At 41.2% G+C, this 18910-nt stretch overlaps 2 protein-coding genes across 2 annotated transcripts in view; one reads left to right on the top strand and one right to left on the bottom strand.

Annotated features, from left to right (window-relative positions):
- The window catches only part of LOC102058086 (cytochrome P450 2J2-like), a 119947-nt gene that overhangs the window by 69326 nt on the left and 31711 nt on the right, over positions 1–18910 (top strand). The gene's annotated exons all lie outside the window — the stretch shown is intronic.
- On the bottom strand, positions 4977–13557 carry LOC102057912 (cytochrome P450 2J6-like). Its single transcript, XM_005438454.3, has 8 exons — positions 13201–13557; positions 12689–12838; positions 11538–11698; positions 9192–9368; positions 8495–8636; positions 6900–7087; positions 5684–5825; positions 4977–5159 (listed from the first exon to the last, which is right to left on the bottom strand). The coding sequence occupies exons 1-8, from the start codon at positions 13361–13363 to the stop codon at positions 4981–4983; spliced, it is 1302 nt and encodes a 433-aa protein (XP_005438511.2). The 5' UTR covers positions 13364–13557; the 3' UTR covers positions 4977–4980.

Here is an 18910-nt window from a genome sequence, read left to right on the forward strand (position 1 = left end):
GACACACCAGAGGGGCAGAAGCAGCCAGGAAAAAATAAAAGGTCAGGAGCTGGAGCTGAACAGATAGCTCCGCACTCAGAGTCACCACAGCACAGAGGAAGGGCGAGGGCGTGAAGAGTGAGGAGGCACCCCCACCTCGCTCCAACCGTCGGGAGGCGGCCATGGCGTGAGGCAGCTCAGTGCCACCACAGGATGGGCTGGCAGTGGCAGCCGCTCCCCCGCGATCCAGCAGCCCGCCTTCCCCTCAGGTTGTCTCCAGGATCCAGTCCAAGTGCTTTTTACCCACATCTTTCTGCAACATTTGCCTGTGGCAGCTCAGTGGCCTCCCTGCTGCCCACTCAAGATGTCCAGCACAGCCTTCTCAGGGGGCTGCCTGGCTCCTAAAATGGCTTCCCTCCCTCAGCATGCGGTGCTGCTGGCATGGCCTCACCCGGCCGTGCTGCCTGCCTCCTCCGCTCTGGTCAAAGACCAGATTTCTCTCTGGATTCAGCTGGAGTTTCTCTGTCTCCTCTTCACACAGCATCACCTGACTCCACCTGAGGAACCACATTACCTTCTTTCTCTCCACCAGGTAACAATCTAGGGCTTAAATAGAACATATGTGTTTTAACATTATATTTCTATGGCAGGCAACAAAGGTTCAGTTTAAATTCCAGTATCCACCTTAGATATCCATTTTCTTCAGGTATATCTTTGTTTCTGCCACATTTTCCAAAGTGAAACTCTGAAACATTGGGGCTCACTTAATTTTCTCCACATATTTCTCTAGGGTGGCACAGCTCATTGGATCATGTGTATTAAACACAATAACTCCTCCCCAGTGATGATTTTTTCAGCAGTCAGCTTTTCCAAGCCTTTTAGCAGAATCCAGGCATTGCAGGATGAAGCCAAAACCCTCCCAACAGGATGGGCTCCAAAATGATGAAGCAACAGCTGCAGGGACTCGGTCTAACACCAGGGACAGGGAAGATCCTGGGAGCATGGGCTGATATTCAGAAAACCAAGAAACAAGGGTTGAGTCATTTTTCTTTCATGTGCAGAAATTGTGATACTCTGATGCTGATTACATTCTCCAAAACTAAACATATTTTCACAATGAAATAAATGCAGTTGACAAGGCTATTAGCAATGACCTACCAGAGAGAGGAAGGGAGAAGCTGCCATTTACCCACTTGGTCTTTTTCCCCTAAGCTTTCTGACAACCACTTCTTTTTCAAAACGGTATGTTCTTACCACTGTTAGTGACAATAGGGCCTCAGGCTGCTTTCTTCAACCATGACGTTATTTCCCTGTATCTTCTGATTGTGGAGGTGAAGTGGCTGCAATCCATACTGTCATTACCAGCTTTCTATCTTAACGCATACAAAGCAATGCTGTTGAGGAACATAACTATGGCTACACTGCATGTAATTTGAGAAACTGTATAGAACAGGGAAAGGCAAACAACTGCATAGTGTAGGAAAGGGAGTAAAAACAGAAAGAGGATACGAGAGACTCAGAAAGAGGGTGGAAGACACTAGAATGAGGAACACCTGTCAAATATATTTTACAACAGATGGGAGTGAGAGGAATAGGTGGAGAGATTTCAATAAGGAAAGCATAAGAAGCAACAGCAGACAGCATGGACCTTAGAAGGTATCTAAAGAAAAACTTATAGGAGATGGATGACATTGTGTGAGGAAAAAAAAATGAATGGAGGAATGTGCAGGTGAGTTGAAAACACAGATATGAGAAAGTACATTAAATAGAAAGGGAATGAACCAGCAAGCGACTACATTAGGAGACGGGTGTGTTCTCCCACAACAGTATTTTTGTGCATCAGTTCAGGGTTAAGCTCTCCACCAAGTTCAAATAAACGGGCTAGAGCTCCCTCCGAAGGCAAATAGTAAAGACGTCTTCTTGTTATATGAGCCAGCTTCCTATGTGTGAAAATTACCACAAGGTACTTCAGCCCTACCTGGATTCACTACAGCATACACAAAGTGCGTGTGGTACTCCAGAAGCTTATTTCACACCAAACTTTGTGGCCAAGAGTGAAACCAAATGCAGCCAAGCTGGGAGAAAATTGAAAACCAGGAAGGCAGACCAAGCAAGAGAACACCAGAAGTAGATTTTGGAGATGAGATAGAAGCAAGGAAAGGACAGTAGAATGATCTGTGGGGAACAGAATGGCCAGTACCTTCTTCTATGTTTGCTTCACACGAATCTTGCACTTTTTTTTTGCTTGGTGGGGACCCCATCCCCTCCCAGTCCAGATAAAGCAGGGTAGCTAGAAAACTCACATTACTTACCAGAAAAGGTGAGTGTGTAGTCACCTTGAGCTGTTAGTCCTTCTGTGCTCTTCTACAAATAGCATCAGCTCCTGGACGCATTAAAACGAAGCCACCATATTTTTTGTATTAAGTTCAGTTGGCTGCTCTCTCCTTCAGCAGGCACCAGAAAACACAGCAGGGGAAGTGGCACTGAAAGGGAGTGGCCCAGGAAATCCAAGATTGTCGTTTATTGTTATTTACTTTTTTTTCCCCTGGTATTGTCGCTTAGCCCAGGAAAAGGGATGAAGGGAGCTGGAATAGTGGTATTTCACCCTCTCCTCTCCTTTCTAAAAGGGGAGCAAAGCTTCCTTTGGAGCCACTACATGCAGCTTGCATAGGAAGGACGTTCAAGCTGAATTTCATGCTCTGAAATGTTTACATTTAATCTGGCATGTGTAGTTGTCCTAGAAAGTATGAACAGACACTTACCATGGATTACTACAGTGTAAGGGTATGCAGATATGTTTTTATCTCTTATTAGGTGACACTGCAGGATTACATTCCAGTTTATCTAGGAATATTTTATAATCTACTCAGATCCTTAAGGCTCAAATGTCCAAGACATATTAAAAAGAACCTGAAAAGAAAATCTCATTAATTCTCAAATGATCCCTAAGAACTTGTCTGAAGGGTAGGCTCAAAATTCTACTTTTAGCCACTTGTCTAGTCCTTCTAGAACAGTGAGGGTGACTTGTACTCTACTAATTTCTGAAACTGAGTGACATCTTCTGGTGGAAGAATAGTCAAGGGATAGCCTTGACTCAATAAAAATGAAGAAAAAAGAAAGTCAGGATAAATGAGAAAATGAGATAAGCTGCAAAGACAGTACACACTGTAAATGGAACACTTTGGAGAGGTGAGACAGACAGAGGAAAGAAGAAAAGGCAGAGGTTCTGGAGGGAACCAAAGTGTTGCACAGGTGGGAAAAACCTCATTTGTTGACACTTCCTAGCTTCACACCTTACTTGTTTTTGAGCTCAGTAGACACTTTAACCAGTGGTGCCAGCTGGAGCTAGCCTGGAATGTGATTCTCTCACACTGGAAAAGGAAGGTGACTGTGGGTAGTTTTAGGTTTGAGGCATGGGATTCATCTTACTTTATTTGATGGCAAATGTATTTATGAGGTTGCTGAGGCTCCATTTGCTTCATAATTACTAAATGCAGCCAGAAGCAGCATTTTGTCGGTGCTATCTACCAGCTATTCTTTAGGATTAGTGATTTTTAACTTCGGTGCTAAAGGCAAGGAACTACTGCTGTCATTGCCTCTCCTCCTGCTATCCATGTGGATACAAATGAAGCACCCCCTTACCAGTGTGGAGCTGCTGCCAGGGGGTTGTTTGTAGTTCCAGCGTGGAGGGGACCACACCAATCGCCTGCCTGTCTGGACATGCTGCCATCCAGCCCACAGCAGTGAAAAGGGTTGAACCAGCCCATAAGGGTAATCCTGGAGGGGAAGACACTGGCAACCCAGGTTTTACCCTGTGTGCAGATTGCTGATTTTACATGTCTCTGCCTGTTAGACTAGGGCGCTTTAAATACAAGGCAGGCAGAGGTACTTGAAACAAACACAGCTGACCATGACTTCAGTCCGGCAGACGGCACTGTCAGCTAAGCAGTGTAGAAAAATAACCCTTCATGTTGGCATACAGTATCCACTTTGTATGTCATACAGGAAGAAGGTACTCCCAATGCTGCCAAACACCACCCCCCGCCCCCCGTTAACTGTCAGTAACCAAACTAGCAAAATGTTAAATATCCACTTTTGACAAGTCCTTAAGCACCATCCTCATCAAGGGCTTCCAATAGTGCCAAATCTTCTGTTGCTTGTGATATGCTAATTTGTGCTGACTGATGTGAAGTCAGCTAACTGTGATAAAGAATCCATTAAAGACCTGAAAGAATAAATGAAGCTGAATAAATTATTGGAGGATCTGGAGCAAACACCACCAGAAATTAGCTGTCATGAAAAAGATGTTCTTATGTTGCTGTCAACCAGTGGGCTCATAAAAAAGCAATTTATCAATACTCTGTGTCCACTCCCTGTTGTCATTTGCCTTCCAGTCCTTGCTCCCTACCTGTATTATGAGGGTGAAACCCTCAACTGTCTTGACAGGTGTCAGTGATAGAGTTGTACACAACAAGCTTGCACAGCCACAAACCTGATCAGTCTAAGGGAATGTTATCTCAGATCACACTATCTGCCTCTCTAGAAAGCTTCCTCTAAGAGCTTCTTTTAATTCCTGCACCCACTAATATCCTGAGGCAGACTGAAAGACCTCTAAGCCTATCTCCACAAATGCAACTGTGGCTTACAAGAAAGAATGCACAGATCTTTAACGGTGAGACTTCTAATTTCTAGACTTTAAGTTCTTTCTCTGTAAATCCTCTTTCCAGTTAATAAATAAAGCCCGATTCTATTTCTTCCCTTAATGTCTTTATTTGTTACACATCAAAAGAAATTTACCAAGATTTTCCAAACAGCAAACAAGAATGAAAGATTAACTCTTTGAGGTATAATCCTTAGGATACAACTGTCCAAAAAGCATCTTTCAGGGTACTGGTTAACCAAACCAAGAGGAAAGCAAAAATCTTAAGACATGCAAAAAGAAATTCACAAGCAGAAACAATCTTGCTGAGTAAGTTCCCTGAAACTGTGGGGCACCCTTCCCTACCGAGGAATGGCACAGAGCTGGTAGGGAGGTGGCTTCATTGTGGCTCCAAAAACCAGCTTTGTATTGCCTTCTTTCACTCCTTCTGGCAGGGTGAATGTGAATGCCTGTAACAGGGTGGAAAAGACAATAAAGAGCTCCATCCTTGCCAGCAGCTGCCCCATGCATACTCGGTGCCCTGTGAAAAGACAGAAAAGGCAATCAGCCAAGGGGTTTCTATTGCACCTCCCTTTCTAATCTGCTTGGCTTTTAGTTTGTTTGCTTGTTTTCTGCAGACTTAGTCCTTTTCTCTTAACTAACTTCATCATTTAATGATCCAGAAGTGAAAGGCTGCTTGAATTTCCACTGGAAGTTTTGATCTGTGTTTACAGCAGGCAGCAAGACATTATAGAAATGATCACCAGGGTTTTATAATTTACATTTACATTCTTCCTAGTACTGTGCATTTTGCTGCTACTATCTTGATAACTGGATCTCTCCTCCAAGAGAAACTGGATCTGTCTTCCAAGAGAAACTTTTCTAAGTGTCATTCCTTCCAATCTTTTCCATGTACAATTGGACTTCTCTCTTCCTGGAGGTCTTTAAAACAGCGGGATGTGTTTATATACCTATTTGTAAATGTTCTCCTTTTTATGCTGGGGAATGAATGGCTCTTAAGGTGTTACCACAAAGAGTGAATAAAACCCTGTTCAGTGCACATACCTATTGAAAATGGTAAGAATGCATCCCTGTTTACAAAGTTTCCGTCTTTATCCAGAAAGTGGCCTGGGTTGAACTCATCAGGTGTCTCCCATTTTCCAGGGTCAGACAGAACAGAGTCAATATTTGATAAAATTATGGTGTTCTGAAAAAAAGAGCAGTGGCTTCAGTTCTGTCTTATTGTTCATATTAATCAGATAACAAAATAATGACAAAGGAGCAAAGAATTTAATGTCATAATTTAAAGTCTCATTTTTCTCAAGAATGAAATCAAGCTTTAAAAAATTTCATAAGGAGTTTAAACTTTTGAGACTATTGCTACTTGCTCTCCTTTATTACTTGCTGCCACTAAGTGCAATAAAATAAGTGGTTAGGATATTATCATGTTTGTATTGTTAAAATGTTTTACTTTTATTTTTCCTATTGTCACTAAGTATTTTTATTACTTATTCAGCTTTTGAGCTATAGAATATCATGATTATCAGTTTATTTTTTCCTTTTGTTACTCGATGATGTCTGCAACACCAGAGTTGCTTTGAGCAGATCCAGAAAAAGGGAATGAAAATGAGGCTACATGAAAAGCAGCGATGGGAGTATATTTAAGAACAAGCCCTTATGTGCCTTTCAGTTACAACTTGAAAATACTTCAGTTTCATTATAATATTTGCAAGATATTGCATTTAAAAATTGTGATACAAAAATAATTTCACATTTGAAAGTTTTTCAGTAAAACCTTTTTTTTCCATTTTTGAATGGCCTCTGTTCACCAGCTGATAAGCCATTTTGACAAGGGACAGACCTGAGACTGATGGAAATTAATATGTTTATTTCCAGTCACCATTCACAAGCTTTCTGTTGGGAGAAATAATGATATAAGAATACTAATAGTTAGGATGAAATGCACATTTCCTTGAAGACAGTCATAGCTTAGGGCACTGCTAGAACTGATAGGGCACAAGAATTCTTGTCCTCAATCAAGAAAACCCTCAAAAGCCTTTCTAAATGCATCTAATGTACCAAAGACCTACACAGCAGTTCTCAATCATAGTTGCTTTTCAACTAAATGAGCAATTACATCAAAAGCAACTAAAAAAGGAAAGTATTTTGGGAATCACTAGCTGAGGTGGCTTCAGTTGTTAAAAAGTTATGTTAAATCAGTTTTAAAAACTGTTGCAAGCGTACCAGACATCAGATATTCAAATATGCAGCATATTTCTACCTTTGGAACAGGAAATCCCAGCAGCTCTGTGTCCTTCACGCTCTGTCTTGGAAGTGCAATTAAGACTATGTTACTGTATCGCTGGATCTCGTGAATTACAGCATTTGTATAAGGCAACTTCTTTCTGTCCTCGTAGCAAATTAAATGGGAACAACCGAGAACATCATCCATCTCCTTTTGGACTTTCTCTAAGGAGGAATATTCAGCTTTAAATATACAACAAATAAACTCTACATATTTTTTCCTATTGCTTTTTACAGTAAGAATAACATCCAACAAGATGAAAAAGATATTTTATAAAATAAGAGCACCTTCAAATTCCCATACAGATGACCTGAATAAAATTTGACTCTGAAATTGTTTATAGGTTGCATACCCAAGTAGTACTTTAAAAATAACAGTAGCAAAGTCATTCTTTAAGAATATTTAGATTCCTGTTGTGTTACTGCTCTGAGGTAATTCATAAAAATACTTTTATTAAGATTTATTTTTACAGTCAGGGAATCAACTGGAAAAAGAAATTTAATTGTTTATTAGGAGACCAGTTTAGTAACTAATGAGGGATTGTTCTTCACTCACAACCACATAGGTGGCCCAGTCGCTATTCTGTAATTACCTGCCCTGGGAAGCACTTACACGAATTAATTTTTCTCAAGGCCTTTTTTTTCTTCTTTTTTTTTTACTTAAAATCTGAGCTGAGATGGTAATTTATGATTAATTTCTGATCTGAAATGATCTGATTAGTACTATAGCCTTTATAATTGCAATTAGATTGACCCTATGCATCAGGAAACTTAAGACTATTTTAATATACCCTACAAGAGTGAAAGAGCATGTTGTGAAAATTCAAGTATGCTCAATCCAATCTCTAATTTTAGATCTTTTGAAGAGTTTTTAGGCACCAACAATGGGACATCCTTTCTCTTTACCATTTTCAACATCTTCTTCTTACTAGCCTCCTGCTGTGCCTGGTACTCAGCTTAAACTCCCAGATATGAGGCCTTTGAAGTGATTTGTATACCTTTCAATCTTTTCTATCCTATGCACTCTGACGCTTCCTTTTCACTTACTTTGCCAAGCTATATCTTTCCTCTGTGAATATCATTATTAAAAACATACAGTTTCAAGCTACTCACCCCAATCTTTTTTTTTTAATATCTATATGTAGAAGTCTATGTTTGAAGTTTTAAGTTTCATGGAATAACCACACATATTAGCAACCTCCCACTGTACTGAAATAATTTCTGCTGCAAAGAAGCCAGGAGCACTTCAAAGAGTAGCAGTCATGGGATGGGAAGGATGACCTGAACACTCCACCTTGTCTTCCGTGGAAGTCTAATCATTATCTTGTCCAAGACTAGACTCCTCCATCTGATCAGAAGAATCACACCCTGCATTCTGTATAGGTCTGTTAAAAATGAAACCTAAAATGGCTGGCCTGTATGTTGGAAAGGATACAGCAAGAAAGAGATACATGCAGTTCACCTGATTCACACCCTAATAATTAGTTCCTCTATTATTCTTTGAACAAGCTGCACTGCTATTTGAACATGTATGATTTCTAAAAAGTTGCAGAACTGTTTGGGTGTGCTTACCTTGAATATCAGGATAAATCACCATATAGAGCAATGCCCAACGTAAAGTGGTGGCTGTTGTTTCTACACCTGCCAGAAAGAGGTCAAAAATAGACTGGATCAAGTTTTCTTCATCATAAGTAGCATCAGCATCTCCTTTAGTCTGCAGATATGAATTGAAAAGACCAAGTTATGTCACACAAAAAAAAGAAGTAAACCACTTTGCATCACAGGAATATTTACTGATACTATCCAAAATGAAAAAAAAGAAAAAAAAAATAATCAAAGCGCTAGAAAATAAAACCTTCTGCCTAAAATGAAGACATTTTCTAATATTTTCCAGTATACTTGTCAATTTATCCTATCCATATAAACAGGTTTTTCTTCAGCCATGACAAAGTTACTAATTGTACATGCTTTCTACTCCTGCTGCAAAGTCCACCATAACAGTGATTTCTAGTTGTATCTTAATCATATGCAGATCTGTTATTATTGAGGTTAAAGCTAATCTGCCTGTGAATCTATTTACATTATTACTTCATCATCCTTCTGCCATCTCTTAGTGTCAACTTTTTTTAGTTCATCTACCTATAAGCTTTTCTATGGAGAAATGGTATACTTCTAAATTTATATTAGACATCATTATAATCAAAGCAGCACTTAAAAACAACTTAAAATCGTTGTTAGTGGGGCATAAGAAGAGTTCAGAGGTACTCACTTTATCTATCTCATCCAAATAGTAATCAATAAAATCTTGATTTTCATCTGTTCCTCTTTTTTTTTTGTGGTTTTCAAGTTCCTTTGCTAATAGAGTGTTCACAAAATTTATGCTGGCCTTAGCTTGTTTCATTGGTGCTAGGAAACGACTTGGAAGCCAGGGAAAGATTTCACATACCTATAAAAGAGATATTTTAGACATGTGGTATTACTGACACGAGCAAAGTAAATTTGAATCCCAATATAGGCTTTTGGGTAGTAGAAAAAACATGGAAGGGATAATGCCTACCCCATGATTCATTAAAGCTTTTCTTAATCCCATTTTTCCCTGGAGCAGAATTTCTCTTAGTTTTACGCTATAAATTTTCCATTGTGATGCATAAAGAATAAATAAAGTTCCTCTATACCCCAATTATTTGCTAGACTGAACTTCAGTACCAAGGACCTCATATAAAATGTGCCCCTGTTCTCAGTTTATCCAACATACATATCATTTCTATCTCATTACCAAAAAAAAAACCATATCGAGGCTGACTTCCTTGATATATCTGCTAACCAAAAATAGAAATATCTAAACCCAGGACTGTAGGACACTGAATGCATGGGGATTTTACGAGATAGGCCTTCTCATAGATAAGAATCAAACACATCACATCTGTGTGGTATGCAAAACAACTTGATGAAGTAGAAATACTGAGCCCTGTGGATTCCCTGCTGTTTATTCATGGTCTAAACCTATTCACACTCTTGGACTTGTACTATTACAAAACCGCATCTCAGCAGAAAAGAAAACAAAACACTCCTTACATTAATTCCATTCCTCTACTTCATTTCCCTTTCTTTTTTCTCCTTTTACAGATTGTACCATGTCCTTCCAGTTTACAGAATTACTGCAGCTTAAATTATGTATTAGGTCATAACACTTGGGCTCACCTATTTAAATGGCAGCTGCATTACAAAGATTTATCTTCCCACAGACCTGTTCAGATTCCTGGCTTGTATTTATTTGTCGTCCTACTGCATAATTTTGCTTAAAAATACCTGTCCACTTACCACAAAAACAGATTAGTACAGACCATCATTAAAGGATTGCACATCGCTGTGAAAGCACTGTGGAGAGCAGGACAGAATGAAATACTGGACTAGAATGTTTTTGTTGGCTGTGGCCACACTATTAAGAGTTTTTAAGAACACCTTGTAAAAATACCTACTGAGACCACTTTGGAATTAGCTGATCCTGTGTTTACCCTAATTAGAAGATAGGTTAGGAATCATTCTACCTGCATCTTCTGGGAGAAAAAATCATAAGTAGTTTCATTTTTTTTCGAGATCTCAAATTCTTTAGGACTTTGATTACAGCAGTTTCCAGTTAGTAAGAAATGTTGGAAACCATGCAAGATACAAAGCCAGATGTGTTCCAGCAAGTTCTGCAGAAGCAGGCTGCATTGTACATTGGTAATTGACTTCTTGACTATATACAGTATTGTGGTTCCAATTTATAAATGGTTAATGATAAAACCGCCCTTGTTTGAGGCAGTCTGTTCTACTGGTTTTGCAACTGCAGTCACAGCTTCACACAGAAGCAAGATAGCATTTTTTTCTGTCCAGTGGGCCAGATGTGCAGTCAGGAGCTGCGGCCTTGGATGGAGACAAATATCCAGCAGCTAATGGAGTGTGACTTCCAGTATGTGTTATCGAATTCTCATAAGTACATGCAGATGTGGTACAGGTGTTGCTGCCGAAAACTATAGGAAAAAGGTACCATTAAGCAATTTTATGATATGTTACATTTGCACAAAACGGTTACTCTACTTAAATTCATATGAAGTTAGCTAACAGTAGTGCAGGAAGCAGTAAAGCCCGTGTTACTCTTGACATTTGTTGACAGTCATATGATTTCACACAGCGAAGAAAACTACTTTGTTAGGTAGAATTTAAGATAAGCCTATTTCAGAGCTGTTCTTTCTTTTTTTCTTTTTTTTTACTTTTATTTTTAACTATATTTTACTACTGGTTTTCAGTTATAGTTTAAAACGCTGTTTGTACAGGAAACACAGTTGTACAGGCAGCATTTCTGCAAGACTGGCCTTTGTGCATCTCCCAAACATGTAGCGAGCCTGTGTTTCCATTCCCATCCACCAGACGTGAAATTGCTGTGCTATGATGAGGAATAAGCAATTGAAACAAGCTTTGAACTGCATCTGAAAATATTATTCTGATGAGTACTCCAGCAATTCCCAGTGCATTAGTATTTATTTTTGTTATAAAAGTAACAAGCAAGCTGCCTTTTTCATTGTCTATCTATATAAAGTAAACAAACAAACAAACAAAAAATCATTTTCCTCACAAAGAAAGAGACGCTGTTCATAAATCCTGCTATAGTATCAATGGATTCAATCAACTGGTGAAAATTTTCATCATCTTTAGAGAAGCGATGTCCAAAAATCACAGAACAGATCACATTTGAGACAGTATGAACGACAGGCATAGTGGGGTCCAGAGGTTTTCCTGTAAACACAGTCAACAGCATTCACCATTAACACATAATGTTCCTGCTTTTCCCACTGAGAGGAGAGCTGATGAGATTTTACAAACACTTCTGACATTAATTAGATTGCTGAAAATGATTCTGAATTAATTAAGGTTGAAATTAATTAAATTGCAATTTATTGGTTAAAGGCATGAATAAAGAGTAACTTCAGACATCTAAAAACACTGTTGGTTAAAAAAAGGCAAGACTACTGGTGGGAGTGTAATTAGTAGTAGTAATTATAAAAACACCCAGATTTCACAGAACCTTGGCATCAATAGATCTCATGTTTGGCAATAACCATGGTACAAAAAAGGTCAGCTGAGACATTGTTATGAACAAGCAGCTGAATTGAAAAGAGAACCACCTTCTATCCTTTGCTCATCTCCTTTTCACCTCAATAATAGAATAATTAAGCAAACCTATAGATCACCCTGTCATTCAGCAGCACAATCTGAACAAACGTCTTCCCTTACTGAGGTGACTACCGCAAGCTGTGTGAGGTGAGCTTTTTCCACTGCACTTGCCAGAGCAGAGCCATAGGGTTGTGCAGCCCTGGTCAAAGCTATTAACATTTAGTGCCTTGGTTTGGGGTTTTGTTTTTTGGTTGTTGGGTTGTTTTTTTTTTTGCAGAAGTATATCGGCTGTTGTGACACTTACTTTGTTACTGTTTCCTGTTACCCTGATTCTGTGACCATGAGAAAGGTAAAACAGACTTAAGTAGTAATAACACTAACAGACAGGGATCGTGGAGTCTCAGTCCTAAGTTCATACCGTGGGGTTTCATGCGTAGCACTTCTGCAAGGAAATGTCTCGTGCAAATCATATGTTACAGAGCTTCGAGACTCAGCTCTGCATGCACACTTTAAATACATATTTGAAATCAAATAGTTTCAAAAGCTACAGGTGACCCATTCTTCAGCAAAATCACCCATTGCACCGCCTGACCTGCATATTGAGTCACATACCATTCATTTTCTGGAAGTATTCCACCAGGTGACAGGCCTCCTTTTGTAGCTGATACTCCTGGTCTTTTTTCCCCACTCCCATTTTCCTCATTGTCGCAAGTCCAAAATGCCTCTGTTGCTTCCAGAGATGACCATTAGAAAACATAACACCTGGGACCATAATGAACTAATGCTGTTAATGCTTCATAAATTAATGAATTTGTACAGTTAATATGCCAAAGAAGCTTCTCTTTCATTCTAATTTTTTCAAATTTTTGCCAGCAGTCTGGCAGCATTCCCCTTTCCTCTTCTTTCTTCTTATAGTTTAGCAATCTGTCTCCTGTGTAGAAACTCTTACAATAGCTATATTCTGCCATTGTTGTTCCGCCAGAATCAAAAAAAGAAGTATATTATAAAACCTCATGAAAATATTAACTTTTTTCCCCACTATAAATTAAGGACTTCAGGACTCTAAATGAGTTTCCAAAGCCAGACTTAGAACACACAAAAAGATTTATGAAAATAATAATTACCATTTCCTTGATTCAGCATGTGAAAGACTCTGCTTGTTGGCCTTCCAGCAACATGTTCAGCATGAACAGTCAGACCTTCCTTCACTGCCTGAAACCCTTGCAGGACAACGACAGGAACATTTGAAAGCCATAAGGTGAAGACGTTACCATGAATTTTGGCCATCTGTAGAACAAAGCAGCATCAGAATAACAGGCGTGAGAACCAGTACATTTAAATCAAACATGATGAACAAGATCTTTTCCCTTGGCAGATGCCCGAGGAGTGATTGACCTTGAGAAGAGCACCAAATCTATTCTTGCATATAACATAGCCTGAAGTCAGGTTTCTATTGAAAGTCTCATTTACTAAAGATCAAGATGTTCCCAAAATGTCAGCTATTGCCAAAGCCTATGATGCTATTGATCATGTCTTACAATTCAAACTCTTTGCAGATGAATTCTTACACATTTGTAAGAAGAAAACATTAGCTCATGAGTTTAAGTGAACATCTACAGATTCCCCTTTGTGTATTGTGTAGCAAAAGCAGCTGAGGAGGTGAGCAAAGCAGGAACCACCCCCTCCTTTCTAGCTAAACTGTAATAGCCCTGTCTCCGCAATGCCCTGCACACAGCCATCACTAGAAGTAGGCAGGACAGTCCTTTCCCTAGCTGGAGAACTGGGAAATGGAAAAGGCTGAGGGAAGTGCAACAGTGCGTAGGTCAAAGCAGCAAGTCTGCGGGGCAGAGTAGGCTGGGAAGAGCGTGGCATTACCAAAACATCCCAAGAACTGCAGAGTTCAAAATTTTGCTGCCTGGGAGCAAACAAGAGGGAACAGATAGGCATGTTGAGCAAAAAGTTATACACATGTGCTTGCACGTTTGTGTTTAACTTCATTTCGAGAAGGACTAATTCATAGCTTTTGATATCTTGGGATGAGCACTACTCTTCAGGTTTGGGAGGTCAGAAATAGAAGAAAACAAGGCACACACTGGCTATAATTTAATGTTGTGGAGTCATACTACTTTGCCTTGAAATATACAACTTGGGAAAAGAAAACTGGCAAGACAGGAAGGCTGAGAACAAAGAGTGAAAGCAAGGTGCTGTTATATATTTAAATGTTAATTATTTTTTTTATATATGAGGAATATAAAACATTAGGGTACAAATTCTAGAAGTGCTGTGCATTACAACTGGACTCAGAAAAGAGTTTGAGCATAGGCACGCAATTAATTAGCTCAGCTACTTAAAAGCTCAATCAGGCTCAGCAGACTGAACTCTCTTGTTAAAATCTAACCAACAGGTACGTCAGAAAAAAAATTTACTCTAAGATCTTTGAAAAATCTGTTGAATAAGTATAAAAATATTAATCTTTTCTATACTGGAAACACACATGCACTCAGTAGTTATTTCATGGGATATCTGGAAACTGCCAGTGCAACAACAGTCAAAATACAGACCTGCAAAAGACTGCACAGAATTAAAGACTCTGCTTTAAAACGTGCATTTTCCTACGTGTAAGACAGGAACATTATCATCAGTATTATTTTGTTCATATGCACATAAGGTTTTAATGATGTTACATAGCTGGAAATTTTCATACCTAAACCCAGATATTTTAATGATCCCCACCTATTTTCACATCTATACAATTTAGAATAAATCCCTCCCAAATAAAACTATGTTAAATGCTTACGTTTACTTTTCAATCAGCTTATGAATCCATTAATTGCTTGAAAATACATACTTTTTTAAGGATCTCATGATGAATTTGGAAGTTCATCTGCAGCAGATTTCCAAAGAATGGGTACGGAGTTGGTCCAGGAGGAAATCGTCTTCGCATCCATTGCAATTTCAGAAACTGCATAAACAGCAGAGACACCACAAAAAACACCAACACCACACTTATTGTTAACATTTCACTTCTGATTTACAAGGCTATGTTGCCGTTGAAAAACCACTGTATAGGCAGAGGACAGATCTGCTTTATCTTGCTTTGCTGGTACCTCCCTAAATAGAGAAAAAGATATTGAAGCTTCTGTGCCTCTGTCCTTCCCTCTTCATCACTTTATTTCCTCACCCCAGAGAATGAAATGTTCTTATTTTTAAGCATATATAACATCATTCCATTATATTGCAGCGATAAATCTGACAACTGTCAGCTCTCCAAGGGATACAAAATGCAGGTTAATCATATGCCTCCTCATGCCATGGCAGTCGCTGTGACAAAAATCCCTGCCCACAGTACTCGTTTCATAAACAGCCTCTTGCAAGAACAGAGAAATAAAATTTAAAAGTCCTGAGGGTTGGCTACTCACCCAGGCCAGCAGGATTACTGAAAAGTTCAGGCTTATCAGTAGCCATCATGTGCATCAGCCATGTGCACTGCTCCTTCACTCACCTCACATTATTGCTTGATTCTGACGCTCTCTGCTATTCCTTTAGTAGTTTATTTTTCTTCATGGCTTAAATTGTAAGCTCTTTAGGAGGTGGCTGAACCTTTTAATTTTGTGCCTAGAGCACATAAAACAGAAAAGACTCTAATCCATCATTGGGTAACAAGAGTTTGACGGTTATAATGGCGTAACACCAAAGTGTTCTCACACTCCCTATTCAGCTGCACAGATAAGCGGGGCTGCAAGGTCTTCATGACCAAGTAGAAAGCAAAATTTCTTCACCCCCTCCAGATGCCTGTCAGCTAACTCCCACTGCATTGCCTGCAGCAGGGGTAAAGATGACATACAACTGTCTGCGTGAGCTTCTTTCACAAGTGCTCTCGTGCAACTGAGCAACTCCATTTGGGAGCTGTGGATTGGTTTTCCTTTATGGAGGTAGATCCTGTGCCCCGGCAAAGGGGATCATTGCGGACAACACAGCTTTGGCGCTTCTTCTGCGCTTGCTCAAGGAACAGCACTAGCTTAGTCTCAGCTCATCTGGCTTCGACAGCAGCATATAGCACTCTGGAAAGTCACCTAGATGGCTTAGCTGCTCACATGCCAAACTTACAGAGCTGGCACAGCTAAAAGTAAAAGTCGTGAGGTGTTGAGCAAGTTGGTTCACTCCAGAAGTGGGGCAGAGTGCTAACATTTGCACAGTCTTACTGGTCAGCGATTCAACTGAAAGCTGGAATCAAACTAAACTATCCACTTCAGAGACCACTTGTGTGACTTGTAGTTCCTTCACTTGCGGTACTGCCCTTTATCTCAGCAGGTCCCAACTCTGAATTTACTGTTTGCCAAAGTCTCCTTGGGAGAAGAAAGAGTCACAGTTGTGACTGTGGCAGCTGTTCTGGGATGATATCCCAAACGAAATGATTCTGTCCTTCCTGGACATTGTCTGTGAGGAAGACAACATGGACAGTGATTTTTGTCATGGTGATTGCACTGGCCCTGGCTGACTAGCTGTTTAACATCCAGAAGATGTGCTTGACTTAGTGGGATTTTCATCCCGGGGGGGGGGGGGGGAGTGTGAGAAAACACCAGCTGAGGTGCCCAACTGTTGCATGCAGAGGCTGGTATCACAGCTTCACCTTCCAGAGAGCCCACATCCACCCACATTCAAGGGCACAGCTGCTGTGGTGCAGATTCTCATGCCCCCAACCCCTCCTGGATAGGTGTTAGACCCAAGTCCACCACAAGTCATGCTCAAGATCTTCGAGAGCAGCCTGCAAGGCCTTTCACGTTGGGTAGTGGCAGTGGGAGACTTCGAGAGGATCAGCCCAGGCTCCGCATGAGTCCTCAATGGCATGGTCTCTGCCAGGTTCCATATGATCGCTTGCCCAGGGCACCTATGCTACATGGACCGCAAGACCTATCAGTGAGACCTAAAAGGGGCTTCTCCCCAGTGTTGTTACTTTCATAGGGTGAACAGAAAAATGACAGATTCCACATATATTGCTGGGAGAAGGGCTGTGAATGTCCTCACGGCCCATGAGGCTCACCTGCCTTGCCTGCTTGCAGCCCCATCCGGCCCCTCCACCTCTTCTGAGCGATCCTGCCCGGCTGCTCTGCATCTCCCCTGGCTCTCCAGGCTCGCTCTGACTTTTCCACACATATTAGCCATGTTGTGGTGATGGTACCTCACAGCCTATACATGAAGTGCTTGCGTTTAGAAAGGCAGCTGCCAAACACCTTTGCCGTGTCTTTAGGAGAAGATGTTAAAGGGCGTACAGCTTGCTTTCCTCTTCAGATAAGATGGTGCTGGAGGACAGGGAAGAGGGAAGCCTGATAAAATGCACGATTTGCCACAGTTTCCATGAGTGAGAATTGAATGCCTGGGGAGGCAGGGGTGACAGCAGGCTGACAGCTCAGCAGAACAGAAAGCTATCCCTCTTACCAGCGAATCCTCCTCTGTTCCCTCTCCCCAGGACAGCTGTTGACCCATTCTCATCTCTCCCCTTCCTTTCTGCTCTCAGAGGAAAGGATCCATTTGCCCTGTACTTTGGCTTTTGAACTGAAACATGCTGTGGCCTGTGCCCTACCAGCTTCATGGCAGCTTGTCTGCACCCCATTGTTTTCCATGCCCCAAATTCAGTTGCAGGACTAATCTCCATCTCCCACCCACAAAGCACATAGCTGCTAGGGTGCCTTCCAGGGAAGCACTAGAGCCAGATACTCAGAGAGGGAGGTCACCCTCCCAGGCTAATAATAGTGTTTCAGGACACGTTCCCCATCTCACCTGCCTGTTGCAGTACCCTGAGGAGTGATGCAAAGAAAGTACATCTTTTTAGATGCCATCTGAGAGGGGTGAGCAACAGCTAAAGAGAAATAGAGCAGCAGAAGCATGCAAACAAAACCTGACTCTCAAAGAGGGGCAACGCCTCCTATAATTTGTAGGGAGAGAGTCTTCAGTAGCCCAGATTCATGGCAGTCCCTGGCAAGAGCACAGGTTCCTCCTCTTTGCTCCTCTTGCATCAGCTCACACCGACTGCTTGGGGACACAGTATAGGGGCTCTGGAAGAAAACAGAAACAATCTGCAGGAGCTGCCTTCTCTGCAAGCCCCCCAAAGTTGGGGATGGAAAGGGTCCTGCACCCAGCACCTTCCCTGCAAACTTGAAGTACCTACATGATGCCATGCAGGGTCTCTATGCCCGGCAGTAGGACACGCATGGCCAGGGGAAGTCACAGAAGCACGACGTGCTCGTCTGCTCTCCCCCATTTTCTGCATGAGGGGAGGTGCCTTGCTGGGGGGAGAGGGGAGAGAGGAGCATCACTGCCACTGCCCCTTAACCCAGACACTGAGCTTCGAGTTGTACTGCTTACAAGGAACCAGTGAGAGCAGCCACATCCACAGTCCCTTCACAGACCTGAGACCAACGTCTTTGCCTCACCGGGACCCTCCTGAGCTTCCCCCTTAAAGTTCAGCCCAGAAAAGCAGTGCATCTGCCCCGGCTGGAAGCACACTCCCTGGCACACAGGGCATGCTGAGGCTGGCCATGGTGGGAAACGACAAAAAAGGTTTCACTGGACTAAGTGCAGACAACTTTAATTTTATACAACGTTGATCAGTCACCCCATCTTGGTGCCCATCTTGAGAAGATCAGTCCTCTTGGAGGAGACTTCGGTGCTGTCACAGCCCAGAGGAGGAAAGCACTGTCAGGAGCTCCAAGGCATGAGACCGCCATGAGCTGCAGCCTTGCTAAGAAGAGTAGAAATAACAAACAAGTAGGGCTGCAACACAGCACACACCAAAACAGAAGGAAAGATGAGAAAATGAGGTATAAACAAACAGTG

The sequence above is a fragment of the Falco cherrug genome, chromosome 11, assembly GCF_023634085.1.
Source record: "Falco cherrug isolate bFalChe1 chromosome 11, bFalChe1.pri, whole genome shotgun sequence".
NCBI classification, from domain to species: Eukaryota; Metazoa; Chordata; class Aves; order Falconiformes; family Falconidae; genus Falco; species Falco cherrug.